The following is a 27,387-nucleotide window of genomic DNA, read 5'->3' on the forward strand; positions in this document are numbered from 1 at the left end:
GCAGATTAATGTTTACTTCACTGGAAAAGGGATAGTGCATATCTCACACATATGTAGCCTTGAATAAATACAAACCCTGATAAAAAGAAAGCGGCATGCCAGATATCTCTGAAGACAGCGCCAATACTGTAAGAGGTGCTTGTACCGTAGCTCTGCACTGTTCCCTCCTGTGTGTTATCTGTGGTACTAGAGCCATCTCCTTCCCTATGTACTTCCAAATGTGCTGCTTTCCTTAATTTCCTTCATCAGAAGAGATTAAAATTGGAAGGTAGCTTTATAAATGCAATCTACTACTTCTATAACGTGTTCAGCAGTTTTAGGCATGCAAAAACAAGCAAAATTTCAAGACATGTTGCTAAAGGTTTATCGTGTTGATTTAACAAACTCCATTTACAAAAACTAAGTTATAACAGTTATTCATCATCTTAACACTTAAATACAAGATAAGATAAATTTCATCTCAGAGGCTAAAACCTGCAAAATTTCACTATTGCAGGTTTTCCCACTGTAAGGGGACAATTCACTGTAGCAAACCATATACACTGCAGTGCTGGAAGACTTTCAGGTCTATGCTTCCAGAACCTCCTTTACCACATTTCTCACAGATTGCTGGTCAGTACTGCACAGAGTTCTAAAGCAAAACTTGCAGTAATATGTCACCCCATCAGTATTCAGTCACAAGCTCTTTTGAGGCAAAAACATCAGATTTAATGTATTAAAAAAAAACAGTGCACAAATTAGTAAATGCACAAATGTTAGAGCACTAACCAAGCACCCATTTTAAGGTTTCAGATAAAAACGGAGCCTCAATTTCTCATCCCTTGTGAAGCAGAGACTGTAAATCCCTACAGTTTTATGCACATTCTTCAGAATAGTTCAACAAACCTAAATGATAAGTACTTTAATACAGACTATACCTTCTTCTTTTAACCCCTGTGCTGGGAGGAGGCTTAGGGGTTCGTGTTGAAACAATCTGACAGTGTACAGTTCCAAGTAGCAACATGAGCCATACTGGCCCAATTACTTCAGTCAGAGGTATATTATGTGGGCTCTGGGCTGTACAGAATAACACTACAGCAGCAACTGGAAAAGAAGGAAGATGAAGTTGAGTTCAGTACTTGAAATGTCTGGGATGGCCAACTTATTATATGATTTATCTTAAAATGAGAAACAGTCGCATGTAGTTCTTTACCTGCATTTTAAACCAAGCTTGAAATTCAGAGCATGGAATGACAATTACAATAAAATGAAAGACAGTAATCAGAATTTGAACACTTGACTTATCCTCATGCTCACGTCTTCTTTTACACTTGTGATATTATAAATATTGCTCAAAAAAAGGTAGCAGAATGAAGGGTGGAGGGAAAGGCATTTGCAAAGCCAGGTATGACAGGAAGCAAATTCATATTAAGATGACAATTTAGTAGGAAGAAAAATAAACAAAATCAAGCAACAAACGCTATGCTTCAATCAGTCCTGTATTTAGTCCTCCTAGTTTCAATTAGTCCTGTATCACTTGAAACCAACACAGCACAATCCAACAAGTCAGGTGAGCATAGGAGACATCAAACAAGGAGCTGGCTTCCCTGACAGGCTGTATCCCTCCACTTTGGAGATGCTTAACACCATGCTGGACATCGCCCTGAGCAGCCCATGGCAGCTAATGATGCTCTGAGCAGAGGTTGGCCTGGGTGACCCCAGGAAGTGCCTGCCAAGCTCAGCTAACTTGCGACTGTGAAATCAAACATCTATTTCAATGCAGACTAGTGATGAGAAATTCTTAGTACTCCAGCTGAAAGCATTTTGAACTCCATATTCCATTCAAAAGACAAAATTTCCCATACACTTGTGCATAAATTTTCTAATAACAAGGAAAGCTCAAAGACAAACCATGTATATTACAAGGTAGTCCAGCTGAAGTGACCAGGATTCCAACTAATATTTGTGCTTGGAAAAGTGGCAGCTTCCCCTTCATAGAAACATAGAATCATTAAGGTTGGAAAAGACCTCTGGGATCATCAAGTCCAACCATCAACCCATCATTACTTGTTAAACTTATAACCCTATAACCTGCTTCTCATACACAGCCAACACCCACAAAGCTCTTCTTACTCCTGTTAGAACAGCCCAATCACTTCCACAACTTAGAAAAGCTTTTCACAAGCTTTAGGTCAGTAACAACACCTTTTTCTAAATGAGTTCATCTGAGTTTCTCAAACACACAGTTAGATTCATATGGTATAAAGTGTAAACAAATAGCCAGCTTTGACTCCTACTATGCAACTTGTGTAAGTATACTGATCTGAGTACAACAAGCTCCACAGATCCACTTGAAATGATTTTCAGGACTACGTATCCACAAAATAATTTCAAACTTCACAATAGATTTCAGAAAACATGAGCCTATAGACTGCACGCCCCTACCATGAAGTTTACACAGAGATTTAACAAAACATTACCAACCTCTCCAATCCTTTCAGTAACACAGGAAGGAAATACACAAATTTCTGCACAACGTGCCAACATACTGTGGTTCAGACTACCACAGAACGGCTCCTGCCAACAGTTTAGGCTTCAAACAAAATTTCTCCTACCAGTTTCAATTATTTCTTTACCTATTTATTACATCTGGACTGGTATTTTCCTAAATGACAGCGCTGTATTTTGTGAAACAAACAAATGGAATGACTTCATGTAGAGCCAAAAAGCTGCATCAAAGCAGGCAACTACATTTCAAAGACCAAACCATTTATTTTTTAGTACTAAAAGCTTTGAAATAGTTGTGTCACCAAGAATTTTAAAAATGCATACATACATATACATGTATCTCACCAAAATAAATGTATAACTGCTATGAATATTCACATTTCTTGTTTCATACTAAAATACACACTAATTTCACACATCAGTTTTCGTATTAGAATATAGAAACATTTTAAAAGTGAAAATGAGGTAGTGGTATAACCTAAATGGATATGGAGTCAGAAGAAAAAAATTTTTACTTCTACCTTAACTTACCAGCCTGTTCAATGACCTTGAACAGAAACATTTCTTTGTTTCTCTTATCACATAGTTTTCTACTCATAATTTATTATAAAGTAAACAAGTGTTTTTAAAATCTGGAGTTTTAATCTACAGTCAGGGAAAAAAACTATTTCCTTTACTGTTACTATTTAGCATAGTATACTCAGAGGCTAACATTTGCAATAATAATTCTTACGCACCTACCTAAGAATTTGGGATAGGGAAAATTTTTGACAGCTTACATGAATGTCAGTGTATTTCAAGTTTGGGGGCACCGTCAGTGTGGAACAAATTCTATAGCTGCTAACATCAAACAAGAGGTACTGTATTTTTATTCTTCCATTTCTAATTTTAGATACAATTTCCAAATGATACAGAAATTTGTTACTGTGAGGACTGACAGCAAAAATGAAAAGGTAATTATCATATTTTGATTGGATTACAACAGATAACTTATCAGTCATTTAGTTTTTCAGAGTGCTTAAACTGCTGAGAGAGCTGAGGGCAAAGAGAGGTGTGTACAAACTCTGGAAACAAGGGCATGCCACCTGGGAAGAATACAGGGATGTCGTCCGGACTTGCAGATGTGGGATCAGGAAAGCCAAGGAGCAGGTGGAACTGAACTTGGCGAGGGACGTGAAAAACAACAGGAAGACTTTCTATAGGTACATTAGCCAGAAGAGACAGGCCAAAGCGAGTGTACCTCCTTTGGTAAACGTAAAAGGAGAACTGGTTTCAACGGATGAAGAGAAGGCCGAGGTACTGAATGAGTTCTTTGCCTCGGTCTTCACTGGCAGCCAGGACTCCAGTACTCCTTCCGTCCCTGAGCCCTGCATCCCTACACCTCTGGGTGGGGACTGGGGTGGTAAATCCCCCCCTGCTGTGAGGACAGAGCAGGTCCGAGACCGCCTCATGAGACTGAATGTGTACAAGTCTATGGGGCCGGATGGCATGCATCCCAGGGTTCTGAAGGAGCTGGCTGAGGTGGTTGCCGAGCCGCTCTCCATCATATTTGAGAAGTCGTGGCTGTCTGGTGTGGTCCCGGATGACTGGAGGAAGGGTCACGTCACTCCCATTTACAAGAAAGGGAGCAAGGAGGACCCTGGGAACTACAGGCCGGTGAGTCTCACCTCTGTGCCTGGGAAGATCATGGAACAGATCATCCTGGATGACATGCTTGATCACATGAGGAAAGGGCGTGTGATCCGTGACAGCCAGCACGGCTTCACCAGAGGAAGGTCATGCTTGACCAATCTGGTGGCCTTTTATGATGGAGTGACGGCATCGGTGGACAAGGGAAAGGCGACTGATGTCATTTACCTGGACTTGAGCAAGGCCTTTGACATGGTCCCCCACCACATCCTTATCTCCAAACTGGAGGGATGTGGATTTGATGGGTGGACCACTCAATGGATAAGAAACTGGTTGAAAGGCCGCAGACAGAGGGTGATCATCAATGGCTCTATGTCCAGGTGGAGGCTGGTAACGAGCGGCGTCCCCCAGGGATCTGTCTTGGGACCGGTGCTCTTTAACATCTTTATCAATGACATTGATGACGGAATTGAGTGCACCCTCAGCAAGTTTGCTGACGACACCAAGCTGAGTGGTGTGGTTGACACAGTTGAAGGACGGGATGCCATTCAGAGGGACCTCGAGAGGCTAGAAAGGTGGGCCCGGGTGAACCTGATGAGGTTCAACACAGCAAAGTGCAGAGTTTTGCACTTGGGCCGGAGGAATCCCAGGCATCCCTACAGACTGGAAGGAGAGGTCCTTGAGAGCAGCCCTGTGGAGAAGGACCTGGGGGTCTTGGTAGACGAAAAACTTAACATGAGCCAGCAGTGTGCCCTTGCGGCTCGGAAGGCAAATGGGATCCTGGGCTCCATCAGAAGAGGGGTGGCCAGCAGGGACAGAGAGGTGATTGTTCCCCTCTACTCTGCTCTTGTGAGGCCCCATCTGGAGTACTGCGTCCAGGTCTGGAGCCCCCAGTACAAGAAAGACAGGGAGCTGTTGGAGAGGGTCCAGAGGAGGGCCACAAAGATGATCAGGGGACTGGAGCACCTCCCCTATGAGGACAGGCTGAGGGAGCTGGGCTTGTTCAGCCTGGAGAAAAGAAGGCTGCGGGGTGACCTCATTGCAGCCTTTCAGTACATAAAGGGAGCCTACAAAGAGGAGGGGAATCATCTCTTTGAAAGGGTGAGTGACAGCAGGACAAGGGGAAATGGTTTTAAGCTGAGGGAAGGGAGATATAGGTTGGATGTCAGGGGGAAATTCTTTACGGAGAGAGTGGTGAGGTACTGGAACAGGCTGCCCAGGGAGGTTGTGGATGCCCCGTCCCTGGAGGTGTTCAAAGCCAGATTGGATGGGGCCCTGGGCAGTCTGGTCTAGCATTAGGTGGAATGGTGGTGGCCCTGCATGTGGCAGGGGGGTTGGAGATTCATGATCCTTGAGGTCCCTTCCAACCCTGGCAATTCTGTGATTCTGTGATTCTGCTCCCAACTTGCGTTAAGCTTCTGATTTGTTTTTTGTTGTACGTGCTTCCAATACACTTATTCTCTTACTGACTTTCACACTGTTAGATACTGACTCATTACATTACATTCTTCCTTCTCTAATTTTCCCCTTTTATATTACATATAATTAAGAGGAGCACAGGCTTCTATTACTGGAACTCGTGATTCATCATTCTTTTTAAAAGCTGAGAATTTCCTTCTGTTTGTTATAAAATGACGTTGCACAACTGTTAATCTAGGAAGTAAAATTAAGATGCATACTCCCTTTGTGCACAAAGGAAAAGTTAGCAGAAGCATATAGAACAATAATAGATCTGTCAGTCATCCAGAAGCATGGCTGAGGTATGACTGAAATATGAGCTTAAAGTTTACTGCCTCTGATGTGATAAGATAACCCATGGAAGAACTGGAAATTGATCACACATCATCCTACTGGGCTGTGCAAGATGCATAACGGCAGGTTCAGCATTCTGCACAGACCAAGAGCTCTTATCAAGAAGCACAAGTAACAGGACTAATCCTAATCCTGAAAATCAAAGGTTTTTTAGGTGACTCTCAGTCTTGAAATAAATCAGTCCTAGAAACCTAAATTATATATGCCAAAGTAACACAAGTGCTGAAAAAAACCTGTGAGGAAATGCTTAAATTTTCAAAATGTCCCCTTTATATAATTGTAAAAGAGGAACTAATCGTAAGACACTTTTGCAATCTATTCCAGCATATACTGGAAGGAGTTTTAACTACTAAGTGAAGAAAGCATAGAGAAGTAGTAATGGTTAAATTAAGGCACTCAGTTGAAGCTGATACTATAATCCAATTTTACCTTGAAGAAGGTAAAGAACAAGCAGCCAGAAAAAGATGACTCTCGATGTCACTTGTAGCCACCACCTGTAGAAGAATGGAAAGAAAACAACTCTCACGATTCCTTTGCGGGTCAGAGATGTCCAAGGACTTTCAGGTTTTGCTTTAGCAAAAGCAGATCCTTCAAAAAAAAAAAAAAGAAAAAGAAAAAAAGAATGTATTTCATTTTATGACTAATAATAAATTGAGATGCTGAGTAGTTATAGACAGAGGATCAGTAATTAAATGTAATTATACATAGTTCCAAATGCATCTATGTTGATGGTAATCAACACAGAGCACTGCTGTAGTGCATTCAGGAAAGTGGAATACAGTTGAGAAACATGGAGCAGTATCAGCCAACCTGATAACTCCTAGCTCTAGGAGAAGGGAAGCCACCCAAAGACTAATTTATCTGTCTCTTCTTCTATACCAATTTTCATCTCACTCATTCAAACACTCTCTTTCTTCCATGTCTTTCCATTACTTTCCCTTCTTGCTTCCTGCAAATTCCCACTTCTTTGGCACCTAGAAAACTGTCTAGTATTTGCTTAGACCTATGGCTCTAAGAGAGTCTGTGTATCCATGTCACCCACAACTGGAGAGTGTGCATATGTGTAAGCAACTCCATGACTGCTAGCAAAGACCAGGGAGTCTGCTAATTCTAGATATGAATTCAACAAGCACTACAGGAATGTATTTTTGAGGACAAGCTGGCTGCTGGGCTCATGGAAAAATAATCTAGATAACATTTTCCCCAGTCTTTGTGAGGTATGAGGAAAATTAAATAAAGATCAAATAAAGATTAAATACTTCTTGAGAAGTCTTACATCACTCTGACCTTCTCTTGTTGTTTTGCTCTTGAAAATGTGTAAGGAATATTTAATGCCTATACAACTGTTACTCTTCCAAAATTTTAACACAATCTTTCCTCAAACCATCAGAAGATTTGAAAGAAGTCTGGAAGTATGGAAATAGGAGACTGCTGAACTGATAATGCCCAAACTATCATCCATAGAAATCCAGTGATTTCTTTTTCTCAAAACCTAAGTCTATTCAAAAATTAAATCCATTTTTTTGAGCCTTCAGCTTATGAGACAGGCTGGTAGTTCATTTAATTTTGAGAAATGTGTCTTCTTCTAGCTCAAGACTTACCTCGTACAAGATCAACATCTATGAGGTCTGGTTTTACATGTCCTGTTTTCTTTGGTTTGTTTCTCAAACCCTGAAATACGCAAATATTGAACATCAGCATATATTGACACAGAAGACAGAAATAATGTGATGTGGTAATAATGGTGTGGTCAGTAATTGTGTTTAATCTATACTGTTCTAAACGATTCAGACAAAAGTCAACTTCAGAGACTTAAAGTACTATAAAACATTCTGAGGTACAAGGCACAAATCAATGCCTTTTTCACACCTGACAATCTAAACAAAACCTCAACAATTACTGACCCAACTACGTAGATCCAAAATGTTGTTAAGCACTGAGCACACACTCCCCATGGCTTTGGGTTATACAGACAAAATCTGCACACACTTGCAACAATTAGTAGTACATTCATATTAGGTTTCCAGAACTTTTGTCACAAATTACTTTCCTGAATCTTTTCTCCTTCGATATTTAATTAAACTTCATCAAATGCTCATATTAGAACTCCTCAATTCTAAAACTAAACAGCAAATCACATTGTAATGTAAAAGCACTAATCAACAGCAAGTTCTGCTGTCAGAAGTCCAAATTCTAGAAACTATTAGAATTCCCAATACCGAACATAGAACAGCCTATTAAAAAGAAGAGGAAAAGTAAGCAACACAGGAAAGCAGCAGGGAAAACGAGAAAGTTTCTATTTATTCTTTCTTTTAGAAACAGCACCTTTCCTTATGGGAGAGCCAAACTTCCTCGCAAAACTGTCAAGCTTATTCTTTATGTTAAGATGTGATTCTTAGAGACAGATACTTGTGAGTTTACTTTGATGCCTTCAGATCAGGCTCCTGGTCACATAAGCTAATAACGATTCCATGTACAATTCAGACAGAGTAAAATATAGCAATTCAAAAAAATATTGAGGATACAAAATGGAATTATAATGGAAGCGATTTAACTGCGCTCATTCAAATAGCAGTTCCATTTGCTGGAGAACTGCAGATTTCCAACACAGTCATATTACATTCATGTTTAAAAAAAAAAAAAAAAGTATTACTTAAGTATAAGCATTAAATTTAGATAAAATTATACAAATTAAATGAATAAAAATGAGAGAAAGATCAATGACATCTAGCTGTGTTAATCTTCATAGTAACTACACAAAGCATGTTTTCAAATAGTGCAGCTCAAAATATTTCTTGCACTTCAATTCAGCTGGACTTACTTTTAAATAACACTACAATATAAAAACCAAAACCAACAAGAAGAAATCACTGTTGGCCAGGAACTAGCTGTATAGTCAGCACCTGGTAGATCCATTAGAAAAAAAGAGAGTTTGCTTGAAATTAAACAAAATTAATACATGGAATTGATGGGTGGTTAGGACAAAATGTGCTCTTAAGATGACAAACGCTGTTTTACGGCAGACTTAGCACCATTTAATGTACAAGATTTTCATAGGTCAGCAGTCTTAAAACTGCAGTAATTTTATGTGGAAGCCCATACTTAGAAATTGTAATTACTGTAACTCCATAAATAGCTATATATTGCTGGGAATTCTTGCATAAGCAAGCCACTCCATTTCATAAAAGGTTCTAAAGATTAAAAATAGAAGATACTGTATGATACAATACATTTCAACTGTACTGCTGCTTATGGGCCTCACGATTTTTTCCTCAAAAATCTAAATAAACAGATATGTGCATCTTAGAAGAAATAACTCACTGGAAATACAGACAGTCCTATGAACGATTTACCACTGTGCCTATTTTCATTCTACAGAAAGAACTTTAAAAAAAAAAAAGAAAAAAAAAGTCAACAATGGAACTCAATGCATCTTTCATAGGGAGAGCAGTGCTGACATTCTTAAAAAATGTCACTGGTCAAATCTCAAATGCTTTCAGTGTCCATGAACTATAGTAAACTGGTAGCTCTACTTTTTGCCACACACAGTGAAAGAATTCCTTTTATTAAGATGCAATTTCTCTATTCATGTGTCACAAACTTGTGTAATGTATGCAGAAAACAGCAGTGTTCCAAAATAAGGTTAATTAAGAAATAATTATGTTCCATGCTATTCAGGTCCATCCAATTAACTCACATAATTTCTATTCAGTACTTAACACATTTCTGCTACATAATATAAAAACCACAAGGTTTAATATAAATTAATTATAATTATTAATTAATTGTTAATATAAAATATTTATATATTAAATACATATTAATATTAATAATTATTATTAATAATATAAAATAAAAGGTCTTAAAAATACTGTTGTAAAAACTCCACTGCACAAAGTTTAAAATTAATAGTTCAGTTAAAACTACCCTATTAATATTAATATTAATTTATACTACTGGCTATATATATATATATATATATTTTACTAAAAATAACTTCTTGGTTAAGTTCTTTATTAACTCCTTTAGTTAAGTTCATTTACAAACAGCGTTACAATGGCTTTGAGATAGAAGTTTAAAGGTATGACACCTGAATGTAACAACCTGTTTCAGTGCTCCCTTCACTATGCTAAGTCATGGACTCCTCAGGGTTGGAAGAGACCTCTGAAGGCCACCCAGTCCAGCTTCTCTGCAATGGACAGGGACACCACAGCTAGACCAGGTTGTCCAGGGCCCCATCCAGTCTCCCTTGAAAGCCTCCCCATCAATGCTAACTCTTCTGGGCGCTATCATTTCTCCCATTGTTTAATTTGTTAATTATCAACCTATAACCCAAAGAAGCTGAATTTCCCACAGGTCAAGAACTGTTAATTGCAATGAACGATTTGAATGTTGCCCTATTACACAGCAGCTACAAGAACTTCTGTCGTAATGGCAAATGGTTTTCACAGTCACTGAAAAGACACTGAAAATAAAGCCACACACCAACACCTTCGTTTGAAATTAGTTGTGCCAATATCAAGAGCATTTCTGCACCTCCTCTCTGCATGCTTCAGACAGCGGGTAGCACAAGATGCAATTGTCGTGCAACAGCCTCCTGATCACACCAGCGTATGGCAGCAATCAAAGCTGCACCTCATGCGGCACGCAGCACTACTGAGCCAGGGAGGGCTGCCTGGCAGCTCCCAGCACCTGAGCTGCACAGTCCCCAGGTCTCCCCGCAGCTGCACTCACCCAGCTCAGCACCAGCAGCAGCCCACTTCTCCTCCATCTGCCTAACGGGGCACGCTGCACAGCTCTGGAGGTGTGGTGTCACAAAGATCCCTTATCAGGCTCGGAAGCACTTCTGAAAATATTATCTCTGATTTAAAAGCTAATCTGTAGATTTTGTAGAGAGATCAGGTCGGTGAGAGCTCCCATGTAATCATCTCCCTAACACTTGCTATTTAGCTATTGAAGTAGTGGAGAAGAATAATCAGAAAACCACAGGAATGCTGAAGAAATGTGTATTTTACTAATGCTAAGAATTAACACAGCCTTTAAGCTCATGCAGTAATAGCATATTTCTTGTGTGCAGTACTTGAAGAGAAAAGGTTAATTGCAAGAAAACACCAGAGAAACTAATTTTAACATTACAGAGTATGACACGATCTACAATCAGCAGAAGTATTACACATAGGACTGACTATTTTCCCCAGAACACTGTAGCAATGCAGCAGACACTGATGGCACTGTTAGTTAAACCAAAATGCAAAAAACTGCTGTTAACTGCTTTCTCAGGACACAAAGCCTGAAGTACTTACCAGTCTAATAAACTGTACAAAACAATGACAGCATCATAAAGGAGGAAAAGTGAACTGGAGGGATAAGGTAACTAACTGAAAGTAAGGAGAGCTCAGATAACTGGTGTTAGAATTCATCACAGAGTGAAAGAGAGGCACTCATAAACTAAGCTCTGGCTTAAGATAATAATAAAAAAGCACTGAAGTACAGACGGATGTAGAACTTTTAAATGCTGTGGATTTAGCAGTCATATAAAGTAAATAGAGTATACTATGTTTAATTTGGTTACACTCCAGAAGTCTGTTTTTGCTTCATCAGCATTAAAGAATATCCCATACATTGTAAATTACATCAGCACATACAATTACAGCATTACTGATAATTGGCAAAAAAAGAAAGAAAGAAAGAAAGAAAAAGACTTGATATACTGTATTACCTTGATTTCTCTTTGTTCTACTGATTTTTCCCATATTTGCTGATCATATGCCCCAATCTAAAAAGAACACAAAACAGAATCTAAATTAGGTTTTCAAATAAATTGACTGTACAAAATCAACCTATCTTTCAGACAAACATGAAGACGGCAGGTTATCTCCTCAAGGAGACTTATTGTCAAAGCAATCATCACCTTCCACACTCCATCTCTACTGGGCAGGACCCGGCTGACCCAGCTCTGCTGAGCCTGACAGGCTGAGGCCATGCAGCCCAGAGCCTCACTGCAGGGCTGCCCGGCCTCAGTGCAGCTGCTGCCAGCTAACTTGAAAGAAAATACAATTCACAGTTAGTTGAAGCCAGATCTTCCACTCATTATTTTAGAACGGCTCCCTCTACGTTTCCTTTTCCTCACCACCCACTTTTACAGCTCCATTGTCTTGAGTTCCATCTCTTCAGATTGCACAGCAGCAGAAGTTACCAACAGGCTGGGAGGCAGCTAGATTCCAGGTCAGGGAAAACTCAAAATGCACAAAGAATATCAGGAAACTGCCCTTTTCCCCAGTGAATCACTGATGAAACAACACTCCTAGTAGACCTATTTTGAAATTTAACTAATCTTTTCCTTATACCATACTGTACTATTTTCTTTTCCTGAGAACAAGCATTATTTGAAGATTGTCAGTTCTAAGATTTCTGAGACTCTCATTAAGCTGCCGGTCTATTTATTCCCAAAGCTCTTCTAAAGATCTTAGTTCTGTCTGAATGTGAACAAGCTTTTAGTTAAAAAGCTGTAGTAAAAAGGAACTGGTTTTCTCCAGGCTCTACTCTCATCACAGTTCTGTAGAAAACTTCAGTTAAAAATTTATAAGACTTAAAGGTAAGATAAAATGACAAGAATAAGTCAATATGTGAGATAATGCAACTTTCTAAGAAGTTACCAAAGAGAACCAGGTGTTCAAGGAACGTTTGGATGTTGTGTTGAGGGACATGGTTTAGCGAGAACCATTGGTGATGGGTGAATGGTTGGACTGGATGACCCTGTGGGTCTTTTCCAACCTTAGTGATTCTATGATTTGTTTTACAGTGTAGAACCAAGAAACAACATGGGTTGGAAGGGACCTCAAAGTCCACCCAGCCCCAACCCCCACCAGCTCGGGCTGCCCAGGGCCCCATCCAACCTTGAGCACCTCCAGGGATGGGGCACCCACAGCTTCTCTGAGCAGCCAGTGCCCTCACCAAATGTTTTTAAAGTTTTCTCCTTAGATACACATACAGACACACACGTGCACCCACACTTACTGCCTCATACCTGAACCTTGGTTCCTGTTACCAAGCTCTGAAGCATAACATTGATTTTGTGTCACAGTAGCAAGGCAGATGCATGTATGGAAGGAAACTGACTCAAAGTCTCTTTATTGACTGTAAAGAAAGCTGATACAACCAGCTTGGTCCAAACACCCGATGGGAAGGAAAAAAGCCCACTGCTTGATCATTCCATGGCTTATTTTCATATTTGCTTAGTACTTCCTATTCACAAGATATTAATACCCAAACAGTTTCAAGCTCACTATCCTAACAAACCAAAAGAAAAACCTACCAATTTTTAGTAATAAGATGATGACATACTTAGCACCTTGCATTTAGAAAAAGCACATATACCATGGAAAATAATGGAGAAGTCAGGCACTGTACTGAGCAGATTAAGCACTTGCTATAATTAAACTAATTAAAATAAAGCTAGTTTAAGAGCTGGCTTCATCTGGATAACTGCCACCAATTAAAAAGTCAATATGTTGAATAAGCACTCCACCCAGATGTTTACATCAAATTGCTTTGGCTTATTCCTAAATACATTTTAAATGACATTTCAGATCTTCCAGTTTTTCATGACATTTACTGAAAAGAGTCCTAAGTGAGTTTTTTGTATGGCTTAATATTGGGTCTTTCCCCCCCTCGCTTGCCAACAAGCTTTCTTTCTACAAAGACAGAAGAGTCTGCCTCCCACTTCATTGCGCAAGAAACAAACATGGAGGCCTTTGTGCCAAGAAAATTGCAAAGCAAACTCTGTATTTCTGATCCCATTCACGACCGATACTGTTTTAGAGTTGAAAGAGTCTTTAAGAGAGTCCTTCACATAAACAAACAATAGATCACTTGTTATAGGAGCTCCGGGAAACAGATCCCAGAAGACATCTGATGCAAGTCAGTCGACCAAATTTCATTTGGGCTAACTCATCTTCTCCCACAAACATCCTAGGCAGCAGCTTCTGTCTCCAAAACACACAAGCAGGATTTTGCCATTGATATTTTTCTTTTAACGTTACTCCATAAGGTAATTATTTCAGCAGCAGGCAAAATAAGAGAAAAGGACCAGGAAGATGGTCTTTTACAATATGTACTGGCCCGGCCAATCTTTTCTGATCATGGTCAATTATCAAAATCTGAGTAAAAGGCTGTTAAATAAAGGCACACTGTTGCAAACAGAAAAGAGTTCTAGAGACAGTTGCAGAGAGCAATTATCACTACAATTTCTTGCAAATTATTATTACTTTTTTTAACCCACCCAATTGTGCATTTTTGTGCTTTAGGAAACCTTTTGAGGCACTTTTGGGAGTGCACATACAAGCTCAGCCCATCAAATCTGCACCTGATCTTCAATTTCCCTTCTCTCAAACAGCACAAGCATCCATCTGTGCTTCTCTTGCAAACCTACCAGAAGGAAATACAAGCAAATAAGGGCATCATTGTAAGGTAACATACTGGCCCACTTAATTTCACACATTAAAAAAAAATCCGTAGACCCAGTGTTACTGACAGAAAAGTAAAAAACAGAGACATTCAATCTTTTCTTCTACCCAACAACAGGAAAACTTATCTATTTTCTCACCAATACATCCAGCAGAATTCACTGAGAAGAGATTTTCATTGACAAGTTGCAATATATAATAAATACTGGACATGAGAAAGAGAACGTGCTAAACGACCAGAGTTAGTGAATGAAGGAATTCAAGACTAAAGTTACTACTAGCAAGCCTTCCCAGTTTTAAAGTGAGAACATCAGGCAATTATATCCTCGGAGAGTTCTGATTTTTAAGTATTTACATATATATTATATTCCTTGTTAAATCCAAATACTAAGTTGTCTGAGGCTTACATCTAAGCTCTCTCTGGCTCTTCATTGCTCAGTTTTTTGAAACTGTACATACCAGAGGGACACCAAAAAGAAAAACACTTAATAGTGCCCAAAAAGTTAATTTCTGAAGGCAATGAGGAAATAGACTTCTAGAGATAGAACTGCCCATGCTTCTATCATGAAGAACTTAAATATACACAAAACTTGATCAAAGCAAGGTTTTCCTTCATAAGCAATTGTTCCCAGAGCTACAAAGGTGTTCAAGGTTCCTATGTGTGGAATCATTAAGTTGATATCAAGACCTGCATATACCTGAAGCTCCCAAATCTACCCCAATTCTCTCCCATTACACCTGCAAATTCTGCAGTATTCTTCAAAGAAGGCTGAAAAAAAAAGGCTGAAAATGCCTTTTTTTTTTTTTAAAGTATACAACAACTAAAGCTTTTAAAATCTGCTTAAAACTTTGTGCCAGACTTGGCAAAATAGTCTGTCACTGGCACTTCAAGCCATTAATCCAACCTACAACTGGTTGTTTTTTTTCAATTAAGCAAAGTACATAACACTATCCCAATTTTTATCTAATTTATCACAGAATTTGTCCTCATTTACAAAATAGCTAATCAAAAGTAGATCATAAGCTGTACTCTACAGCTTTTTTGTTTGTTTAAGGATTTAGCAAAAAATAAATTAACCTTAAAAAAAAAAAAACCTTCCTTTCTTTCTTTCTTAATAATTTGTTATTTCAAGTAATGTGATAAGCCTATCTTTTAACTGTTGCTCTTGAATGGCTGGAAATGGAATGGGCTACCCAGGCAGGTATTTGAGTCACTGTCTCTGGAGGTGTTCAAGAAACATTTAGATGTGGCACTAAGGGACGTGGCTTAGTGGGGAAATACTGGTGCTAAGTGGATGGTTGGACTGATGATCTCGTAGGTCTGTTCCAAACGTGGTGATTCCATGATTCCATCACCAAGCACAATCAACAGCACATCCCCCTTGTAGGAAACATGTCAATAGCATGCTACAGATGGAATAAACTGTGGTACAACAAACCTGTTGTTTGTTGTAGATATTTTGGAGCAAATATTTTGTATTAATTTAGTTTAAATCATGCACCACGGGCTTCCTCAATGACAAGACTCTATGCAGTCTATCCAAACCAGTTAACTCTAAAATATTCAGTCAAGACAGCTTGCTTCAATAAATGCCCGAATGAGAAGATTAAAGAACCCTGCTCCATTACGTATTTGTAGAACTACCAACTGTTCTCCATGCAGCTGTTACAAGTTTCAGCAAATGCAGGATTACTGAAGATTGAAAATCCTGCCAACGTTCTTTCACAATGGAAAATGTTGCTTCAGGTGTAGCCAGAGAGACATCAAGGACAGAAAAAGAGATGTGGGGGTGGCGTGACAGCAAGTTCCACCTAGAAGGTGTTGCAACATTTTACACCTTTATACATTTTTTTAGAAATATTTAACCTCATTTTTAGAATTATTTGAAGGTGAAAACACACTGTAAGCCATTATTGCAACTTCCAAAAATTGTCTCAAATTGAAAACTTACTGAAAGCATCAAAAGCCACTGGACTCATTCAAACACTATACATGTAAATATACTTCAAACCCTTCTCAGAAACAAGAGATGACAAGATGAGCTCAACTTTGATCTCATAAATTGCACTACTTCAAGCAAGCAGGGGAAGGTCACGTAGTTTGAAAAGCAGCAATAAACTCAGGAGGTTAGCAACACTTGCACTTCCTTCTTCCCAACCAAATAGCTCAGACAGCATTTCAGCACATTTCCTTGTCTATTTAAACGTGTTTGACACTTTTACAGCTAGTTTTTCTAACAACTAAACGCAATTTGTCTAAGTAAGTTAAGCTACTGGAGACAGCTCATTCTGGTTTCAAATAAAGCCCAACGCTAAGGGTTTCTGCACTGCAAATTATTGCTTCCCAGTGTCTTTCTCATAAACAGATCAATAGTCACGTGTGCATCAAGACTGAATTTGAGCTTTGTGAATGACACTGATATTCACTTTAAGCTAATGCAGCGATGGTATCAACGTGTAGCCCAATACTCACAGAGCCTTCGGATTCTAATGGAATCGATCAATATTTCAGGAGACATTTATAATTTATGACAAAGAAGGCTAATGAAGATTATAATCCTAAGAATACATCGCATTTCCTGCAGGATCTTAAAAGTTTAATGTTTATCCATAATGAAATCTGCACGCTAAGCTTTGTCCATTAAAGCTGCTACACATTTTTACAAGCAACATCAAAATACTACTACAAATCCAAAGGACACAAGATACACAGTCTGGTGAATAAAAAGTGACGTTGCTTCCTTAGGCTGTCTACCAAGGAAATTAAGTTTTTAACACCTTATTAGAATATTTAGTATTAGCATATTAGCTACTACAATTTATTAATTTTTACAGTCCAACATTTTTCAGAAGCTGTACAAACCTACAACAGAATGTTTTTAACATTGAGACTGACGTGTAAATAATTTATATACGTGAAATATTATTCATTTAAAAAAACAAAGCTTCATATTAAGCTTATGTTGAAGTATACATTTATGGATACCAGACAAAACATCTTTTATTTTCTCAATTCACAGGACAAGTTTATTAGAAGTTACTTTAAACCCTCTTTTATTTCTACCTAACTGATCACTGCAGTAAAGGCAATAATTTAGTAGTTCAGCAGTGTCGTTATCTTTCTTGATTTTTTACTACTAAGACTTCTTTTTTTTTCAGGCTGCTTTTCCATTTTCAAGGTGTTGCACTTCCTGATCCTCCCCCATTTCTTTTATCATTGATACACGGACAAGACAAGCTAAGCTAAGACAAACCTAGTTCATAGCCAGAGATGTATAGTATAATAGCTTTAGCACTGTCTGTCAATAGGGATGAGTTTAGAAACGTTTACTTAAACATAGAAGTAAAATGAAGAAATAAAAGTTGTATAACCTTATGTACAAAGCTTGGAATTTAGGACTGCTGAGTAGTTACTAAAAGATTCTGGGATTCCCTTCCTTCTCCCTTACTCCCAGAAGGAGAAGCAAAACCAACTGTGCAGAGTAAAATCACAGAATCACAGAATGTTTAGAGTTGGAAGAGACCTTTAAAGGCCATCTAGTTGAATCCCCCTGCAATGAACAGGGACACACAGCTAGAGCTGGTTGCCCAGGGCCTGGTCCAGCCTCACCTTGAAAGTCTCCAGAGATGGGAACCACTGGGCAACCTGTTCCAGTGCCTCACCACACTCACTGTAAAAAGCTTTTTCCTTATATCTAACCTAAATCTACCTTCTTTCAGCTTAAAAATGAAGAATTATTTATTCTTAATTGTGTAAATTACCAACTAATGAGCTGGCAATAACTTCAACTGCAGTGAACTAAGAGCCATTCCACTGAACAATAATTTTACCAAAGCTTCCTTCGAAGATACTATTTTCAGAGTACAATAATGGATAATTAAACATTTATCATCTATGTATTACTACTTTCTCTGCATCAGTCAATATATATTAACTCTTCTTAACATCAGCCAACCTTCCTTATTGTCCCAAGAAATAATTTGGAGATTTTAGTAGATTTGCTAAGAACATGAAAGACCTTATTTTTCATCTTAGAATTAAACAAAAATTTTATGCATAAGAATATGCAGAAATATATACAGACACAAACACTGTATATCCAGAATATACAGTAAAGGAATTACCAAGACCCACCCTAAGCCACTTCCTAGTGACATATAGTGGACATTAGAAGTAACTTTCTTTAGGTTACCATTTCTGTGCATTAAAAGAACTACTCAGGAAAAAAAGAGAAAAAAAAAAAACAAACTGCACGAGATTCCATTTGTCACTGAAGTACAGAGCAATCCATTATGAAGTTCACTCGTCTTCAAATCTCAGACTAAAGGTATCAAAGAACTGCAGGCTCTGGAGGACACTCAGCTCCTGTGCAGAGCAGCTCCAACTACAGGAGGTTTCTCAAGGACTTATCCAAGAAAGTTCTGAACATGTCCAAAGTTTGGGGATTTTACAGCCTTTCTGGGACCCTAACTTAATGCTTGGCAACTCTCACAGTTTTCCTATACCTGAATTTCCCCTATTTCAATGTGTGTTTATTGCCTCTCTTGCAATCCCTGCATGCCTCTGAGAAGACTTGGCTTTGTCCCTTCATGGCCACCCAGACGACAGCTGTGGCAACAGTGAGCTCTTCCCTTTGCCCTCTCTTCTTCAGACAGAACAAACCATGGTCTTCCAGACCATCACACGCTTCAAGCCCAGAACAATCTTTGTGGCCCTCCGCTGGGCCTGCCAAAGAACATCAATGCCTTTTCCCCTACTGCACAGCCCCAGACGGGGCACAGCATCCTAAACGCAGTACCACAACCTTAACAGAGAGGGACAATCCCTTCCCTTGACCCACTGCCTACACTATGGCTACAGCCCAGTTATTCTTCAAGACTTAAGCCCTCAGCAACATTTTTCTTACAGTTATGCGTTTGCACAAAACGAAGCAGTCTCAAGAAATAACTGGACAAAGAAAACCACACAGACAGCCTCATTATTTAGTATTGTTCCCTGAAGACCACCAAAAATCCAGCAAGCTCACCATCATTGCCGCTGTAATTTTGAAACAGCACTGCCCTCACTCCTGATTACTTCCACTTCCCACAGCACCCATTCCTTGTGCCAGCAACATCCTGCTGTGTGACTGAGAGATAAATCAGTTCTCTCAGGAAAAGAAATACTAAATTATAGCTTGATGAGGCATAACGAAACAATTCAAGAATCGCTCTTACAAACAGAGGGAATTGCAGCTCATTCGCTCCCTCTCACAGATACATTCAGCTTCTTACAGTTTAAACTGCATTCGCACCCTGGCCAAATTCACTCAGTAAGTGATGAATGTCAGCAGCCAGGCACAGCACACAGCTGCTTTGTTCAGCCACACTGTGGGTTTGATCAATTGCATAAGATTCAGTAACTTGAATTTTGACTCGCCAAAACAAGGTGCTGAAGGTGATCCCCATTATTGGGTCAGCTGACAACCTGACAACTTCAGTATTACATAGAAAAGCAGCTTTGGTAAATACATATTTTTCCTTTCAGCGCTTTCACAGAATAATGGAATCATGATTCTATTACCTCCTCTGAGCCTCCTCTTCCTCAGACTAAAAAGTTTCCTCAGCCACTCCTCACAGCACTTGCTTTCTAGCACATTCAGCAGCTTCATTGCTCTTCTCTGAACACATCCAGCAACACACAGTGAGGGGTCCAAACCAGACCCGGCAGCTGAGGTTTGGCCCCCCCAGTGCCAAGCGCAGAGGGACGGGTCACTTCCCCACTTCTGCCAGCCACGCTACTTCTGATGCAAGCCAGAACACCTTGGCCTTCTTGGATGCCTGGGCATGCTGCTGGCTCACATTCAGCTGGCTGTCAGCCAACACCCCCTGATCCTTTTCTGTCAGACAACTTTCTCCACCCTTCCCCATGCTTATGCTGCTGTCTGAGGTTGTTATGACCCAAGTGAAGCATCCAGCAAGCAGCCCTGCTGAATGCCATAAAATTGGACACTGCCCATCAGCGTAGCCTGCTCAGATCCCTCTGCAGAGCCTTCCCTTCCTCTGGCAGATCAACACACCCATCCAACTTGGTGTCACCTGCAAACCTTAACTGAGGGTGCGCTCGATCCTCCGTCCCCTCATCAAGATCGCTGATACATAAACAAACCTGGTCCCAAACTGAACCCTGGGGAACATCATTTCCAAAAACAGTCAGCTCTGATTCTTGTCAAGTTTTGGCACTTGAAGACTGACCTTTTTGAGAGTTTCAGCATCCCAAGTTCTCAGTAATACAGCCACACACCCAGACCATTGTGCAAAAACTGGTTTGTGTGCCAGGGTCACCAACGTATCACATTAATTCAGTACCATGAGGGAAATCAAGTAGTTTCAGGGTATGACATAATTACTGTTGCTTTCTTTATTAAGCTGGAAAGTATAATCTTAGGTTAATGAGCTATAAAACACTAAACATTACAGATCTTAATGCAATTACAACTCTAATTTTGCCCTTTAAAACCATGGCAAAGAAAACATCTCATTTGCTTTATTGCGCCCTTTAACAGCAGTACCCAAAGGACATCCAAAGCAGCATAAAGCTGTGCTGGCAAAGTTAAATGATAAGCAATTAGATGCAGGATCCAGGTTCATTAAGTTCCATTCTGCCTTCACCGACAATCACCCCCAAGAGTTGGAAGAACTTAATTCTCTCCTGCAATATTGTTAACAAATGTGTGCAAAGACCTCCATTTTTGTAGCAAAACTGCGAGCGTTAAAAATCAAAAAGCTGTGACAGTAAATTCCTTGGTTTACCATTGATTATTCCTTGGTATACGCTTGGTTTTAACATATAGCTGTGAAATTGGAAGTCAGAGCGGAAATTGCACACCTACTACTAATTGTAAGCCTTGAAAGTGTTATAATAAATGAACGCAAAGATTTTAAGTTCTAAGCAGTATTTCAGGTTACGACCGATTTCATTGTTTTTAACCTCAGGTGCTGTTATTGACACAGTACTTTGAATACGCACACATAATCCTAAGGCTATTTATTAACAAAGCACAGACAGGCGCCTCTGAGCTCGGCAGCTGCCAGGGACGGATGCAGGAGCCCCGCCACACCCGCTGCTGCAAGAGCTGCGCAGCCACGTGCTGACAGCAAGCCGACACACGCCTGTCTGACCTCCCTGACACACGCAAACATCTCAGCAGGGCGCTCCTCCGTCCGCCCAGGAGCTCCACAGCAGCTCATTTATACACCTTCCTACACAGCCAGCATGCCCACATTTCATGCCCTGCGCCATCGCTGCTTGCAGCAGCAGGGAAGCCCACACTACCACGTACCACATCCGTGCAGCCCTAATCTCAGATAACAAACCTGTGTTAACAAACCCTACAATCCAAATAAAAGTAATTGAGAACTAATAAAGCATTTTTACAAGGCAGTCATAAAGAGCTCCTCCGCACTATAAGCACACTGCATCTATTGCAACAACAATGCACAAGTTTACACAATAAAAAGTCTGACCTTTAAACGATTAAGCACATTACTAAATCATCCTCCCGTGAGAAGCTCCATTGCAGACAATAGAATGAGTCACACGAGCAAGGAGCCTTGGGTGCTGCCCCTTGGAGAACTTGCGTGCCAGTGCGGCTGGAAGAGCTCAGCTGCGTAACTCTACCACAGAAGTCCAGAAGTGCCTGACTTTTGAGGAGACAGCAGACCTTTGAAATTCAATAGAGGGGAATCTAGTGCAAAATAAAGGCAAGTTTAAAAATATACCAAAATCGAAAACAAAACCACATGGAGTAAGTTATCTATTTAATATCTCTTTCACAATAAGCGACCGCCTATTCAAGTATGCTGTTTCTCTATATTTGGCTATCAATATTCTAAGTTCTTCATGTTTTTCGTTAGGATTTTCATATAGCAACTCATTTATGTGAAAAAAACTTTCCAAAATAATAGTTCTTTTTTTTCATTTTATCACATAGGCAAGCCATCAGTTTGAGCAATAATTACTGCAACCCCAGTTCTCTCTTGACCCAGAAACAATGTTTTACTGCTAAGTATTGATTTCTCCCCACTTTCAATTTCAGCTACAGCAGTGAGGATTCAGCAGACTTGAAAAGCAAAGCAAGGGGGACAAATGTGACGCACTTAGAATTGAAAGCAAGCCCAGCATTTTGCCATCATAAGCAATCGCATAATAGAAAGGTCTCAAGAGGAACAAGAAACATGCCTGCTACCCACCCATCTCTAGCACAGTTCTTCCATTTCCCAGTTCAAAATTTAAGTACAAACAATGAATCCATGGGGAAAAAATCAGGGACATGGCTGGAAAGTTCATGATCTTCTTAGGAATAGATCATATACAGCACTACAAAGTTAACAACTTCTAGGAGTTATCAGCCTGATCCAGGCTCTCTCTCACTAAATTGGGACCTAGAGATCACCACCTAATTATCATGAACACTTACATGAGATGCAACATCTCTGAATTTGTCCCAGAGTAAGACTCCACTCTCTCATTCAGAAAGAAGTTCTGAAAGCTTTCTGATTGCAATTGACTGCAATTCAACTTTGTTCACACCATGGAGAACACTGACATCAGGTCCACACAACATTGCATCTCTCCTGAAGACAGCCCAGTCTTTCACAAAGTAATGGTGGTCACATAAAACAATCCTTTGCCTCAGTTTATACTTTCTGCCTGAGCAGACCTTTGTGAAAACCTGCAGACTTGCAGCAGAAATATTGCTGTTGACCTGAATGCTCTAAGCAGAACATGTGTGTGCAATCACTGGAAAAAAGCAAAGGAACCAGGGTTAAAAGAACAACCTGTACTGACAGTGAGGTGTTCTGTCAGAAGCAGCCTCCTGGGAACAGTAAAACTGAGGAATGAGTTGTTGGCATCCAAACCAGAAGGTCTGCTCTGCTCCCTGTACCATCACAGCGCAGGGACTCATCAGAAGACCCTGCGTTCCCAGCACAAAGAGGAGGGAAAGTTGTGGTGATCACAAACAGCATTTCTTTTCCTAAGCATCCAACAGGACCACAGATGTACCTCAAACCAGGGAAAAAAAAACAAACAAAAAAACCAACAGACAACAGAAGAAAAAGAGCAGGACCTTTGATTAAGATTTCTGGAGACATGAGACTCTTGCTCACATCAAATGACCACTTTCTACATAAAGATAAAGCTGAATGCCATAATAAATCTGTCTGTGATTGTTCACCATCACCAACCACAAAACCTGAGGAGCAGGAAAAATCAGCTTAATGTAAGATTTTTACAATAAGCATCACTTCTCCCTTCCATGAGATCGTCCACTGAATTTCGGTACATTAAATCTTCCTCCAAGTCACCCTACAAATCTCTGTAACAGCTGAAAGGACCCACAATCAAGAAATTCAAAAACACCACACAATTCCACTGCGCATGGCTGCCTTTATGCACCTCATCCGTGCTACCATGGAAAAACCAGGACACTATCAAGGGTTTACAGCTATGTGCGTACATAGAATGGATCTGAGAAGTAAAGCCATGTAACAGCAATTCCAAACTCGTTACTGAAGAAATTCAGCAATATGTTTTTTGACTTCTTTTTTTTAAATGTACAAATAAGAAAGTTGCCATCTACAACTCCACAAAGCGCTGAGAGATGCAAGCTTCTCGTGGGCACCCAAGGGTTGGTTGTGCTTTAATCTGCCCATGTAATCTTCTTTACGTGGACACAAATAGTTTTTCTAAAAGCTTGAATGAGGAAAGGGAGAGAGTATAAAGCATAAAAAAATCCTCATCAAGTTCTGAATGATTCTCAAATTTTTAATACATAATTGAATATAGAGCATAAATTAAGTAAGCAGAATTCATTTTTCTGCTTTTCCAACTGCACCTTTAATTCACAGTTGAGAAGATGACATTGTCAGGTTGTCAGTACTGCCAGAATTCCACAAGTTACAGGTGCTTAAAAGTAAAAGTTAACCTCAATTTCTATTTTGAAGACCATTGTCATTATTCCCTCTAAGAGCAGTATGTGTACTCCCCAAAGGAAAGCCACTGGACCAAGGAAAACAGGAACCTACCGAAGCAAGGAGATAAAGGAAAAAAAGAACAAGCTCATCACACCTTAAATCCTACATCCAAACTCAGTAAAATTCTCCATGCTTTTAAAAACAATTTAGCTGAATAAGTCAACCAGTACACGAATGCCAAGAGGATACAATAACTTGAAATTAACAAAATAATAAGTTAATCAGACATCAATATTTCTCTGTACAGATACGAAACAAAATATATACACTATCAGGAGATACTGTAACTGTACATCTCCCAGTGAGATCTTTTTTCTCTTTACTGCTTCTCTCCATTCTCAGTTTTTTTAATTGACTTCTACAGAAGCCTCCTTTGGCTCTGGAATACATGAATCCTTGCTACTAACAGAGAATGTTTGAATTCTTACTTTCTACTTAGATACAATGATTCTTTTATGTACTATAGAAACAGCATCCTCCTGCACACGAGTACATTAATCAACATTACACTGAAATCAATAGCCAGACCAAAAGCAGTTCTATCCTGCAAGGTATTGTCATTAGGCATGTATTTACTTTCAGAGGCAGATTTCCAAGCTACTCCCTTTCACAGAACACCAACCAGCAACACAGCACTACTTTACATTTATTATACTTTACACATACAATGCAATAAGCCAACTTTTTTTTTTTTTTTTTTTTTTTTCCCCTGAAGTCACCATAAAAACAAACAGAAAGCTTACCTTTTTCTGGTACCAAACTATAGCATCAGTTACTTTGGACGCCATTTATTCCACTGAATTCACCCAGTCATTTTAGGCTGTTAACAGAAAGAAACAGAACTTTACTTCCACTTTCCAGTGTAACACAGGTGGCACACAGACGGTGCTGTATTATCTCAGGAGAACCTTGGGGAAGTTTCATTAAATGCAGAATGCCACGTAAGGATTCTGATGCCAAGAGATCAACGAGTTATAAAACATTAAGAAAAGCTCATACAAACTAGTAGGCATTTGGGGAAGAACAAAAACAGCACTGATCACAAAAAAATATCTGTTCTGATTACAATATTAATCCACTCAGGAAGAGACCAAAGCTAAGGCAGAAGAAGCTACAGAAGAGTCGCACACTTGTTTTAATGGTAACAAACAGGAAGAGGCTTTGGGGTTTTTTAAGCATTGAACCAAATGACAGTGATATGAGAAGGAGGAACTCAGCCTATGTAAAACTTTCTCCCTTGAAAATGACTACGAAGTATTGTTCTGTGCAGTCAGAGTTAGCACTGAAAAAAAACAGTATAAAGAAAATAAACATTACAAAGCTGCAGATTTAAAATGATTACACTCCTACAAATCACTCTTCCACCCTTGTCACGGTTTGGCCACACTCTGCTTTTACTTTTATGTGGAAGAGTAAGAGAACAAATTGCACATTTTCTCTCACAGCAGACATTCTGTAAAATTAACTGAAAGCACACGTGAGAATTACAGAGTCCTTTCCGGATGTTTTATAATAATATGCAAGTTCTTTTATATATGAATGTATTACAACTAAAACCAAAACCAAATATTTCACAGACTACTTAAAAACAGATTGATAACAGCGAGGTGTACGTAGTGCTCACAGTCCAAGCTGTTAATTAAAGCAGGAAGCAGCCAGTGAAGCAAAAGGAAGAAAGAACTGGAAACAAATATTTTCCAAAACATCAGTACTTGTGTTTAACAACCATTCAACTCGCTGATTCCTTTTCAATCTCTATGTATGTATTAACAAGTATGCCAAACTGAAGCCTGGTTAAAAAAGAGCCAGTGGGGCGTACCGAAGTCCCTCACTCTGTAGATGGAAACAAACTATGCAATAGATTGAAATCAAATCTGTATGAAATGCCAAAGCATTAGGGTAAGTTGTGACACGGTATGATACATTCTTCATCACCAAGAACTTGACATGGTTTATGGGAAAGAAAAAAGTAGCACTGAATTTTCCTCATCATACGTTTCTGTGTAAGAACACCGCAGGTAATACCGCTACACGGCCCATCCATGCTCCCATCTCCCAGAGACTCCTGGAACAAGAGGGCAGACGCACGGGAAAACTCCATTCTGCACTGACACCTACTCTTGCTGCACACTGTGTGCTACTTCAGAGATGCTGTATTCTTAAGTTGGCATATGCATTACAAACACTATAGTACAGATCTTCAACAAACAGACTCGTTTGTAGCGGCTCCTGTGAATCTCTAAGGAGCATAATGCAATACATGCTTATCTTTCACCAAGTTCTGTGTGTGTTTGTTTTTTTTTAATACTTACAGCATCTTCTGAGTATTTTATTTATGGTTTTTAACAGTAAAAGTTCAATATCCTTCATACAATGTTAAGGAAGATTACAACACCGTACAAAGGAACAGCTCTGAAGGAGCTCACAGCTTCATTTCAGAGTTATCACAACAGTGCTTTTAGAGCAGAACAGCATCATTCTTCCACTGTTGTTATCATCACCACAGAAGCCACATCACGTCAGTTAGAACGCAAAGCCACCACTTGTATCAAGAACTGTAATTGGGTTTCTAATAACAGTGGGAGTTTAACTAAGAGCAACTATCAGCAACTAAGAATTTATCAGCACAATAAAGACTTCCACCACAGACTTCTATCTAACAGACCCAGCTATACCTTGGCATATTACAGATTGCTTACCCTTCCTTCTCACCCACACAAAGCTTAAAACAGGATTTGTTTTCTTGTTTGCAAACATTCCCATAAACTTCAATATAAAATACTTGGCTACATAAGTACAGACAAACCAGTGCCACCTCCTCTGACACGTACAGCCCTCACACACAACCTGACCTACGTTTGCTCAGTCACAGCAAAGGCAGCCCCGCTGCTCAAGGAAGAACCTACATGCCAACAGCACATACAGGATTTGACCACACTTGTATCCCTTGCCTTCCCCTGCCTTGTGAATACAGTGT

General features: G+C 39.5%; 1 protein-coding gene across 3 annotated transcripts in view; it reads right to left on the reverse strand.

The window, feature by feature from the left end:
* The window catches only part of PHTF2 (putative homeodomain transcription factor 2), a 65,584-nt gene that overhangs the window by 26,294 nt on the left and 11,903 nt on the right, over positions 1–27,387 (reverse strand). For 2 of the 3 annotated variants that reach the window (XM_031592759.2, XM_090135454.1), the window contains exons 2-7: positions 25,154–25,230; positions 11,648–11,704; positions 7,530–7,599; positions 6,358–6,516; positions 918–1,083; positions 76–240 (exon numbers count right to left, since the gene is read on the reverse strand). In XM_031592759.2, the coding sequence (XP_031448619.1) occupies positions 76–240; positions 918–1,083; positions 6,358–6,516; positions 7,530–7,599; positions 11,648–11,704; positions 25,154–25,198 (662 nt within the window). In that variant the 5' untranslated portion in view covers positions 25,199–25,230. The remainder of the gene's footprint in view (positions 1–75; positions 241–917; positions 1,084–6,357; positions 6,517–7,529; positions 7,600–11,647; positions 11,705–25,153; positions 25,231–27,387) is intronic. The other variant, XM_090135457.1, reaches the window with a different exon arrangement.

Source organism: Phasianus colchicus, chromosome 1, assembly GCF_987193195.1.
Source record: "Phasianus colchicus chromosome 1, bPhaCol1.hap1.1, whole genome shotgun sequence".
In the NCBI taxonomy this organism is placed as follows: domain Eukaryota; kingdom Metazoa; phylum Chordata; class Aves; order Galliformes; family Phasianidae; genus Phasianus; species Phasianus colchicus.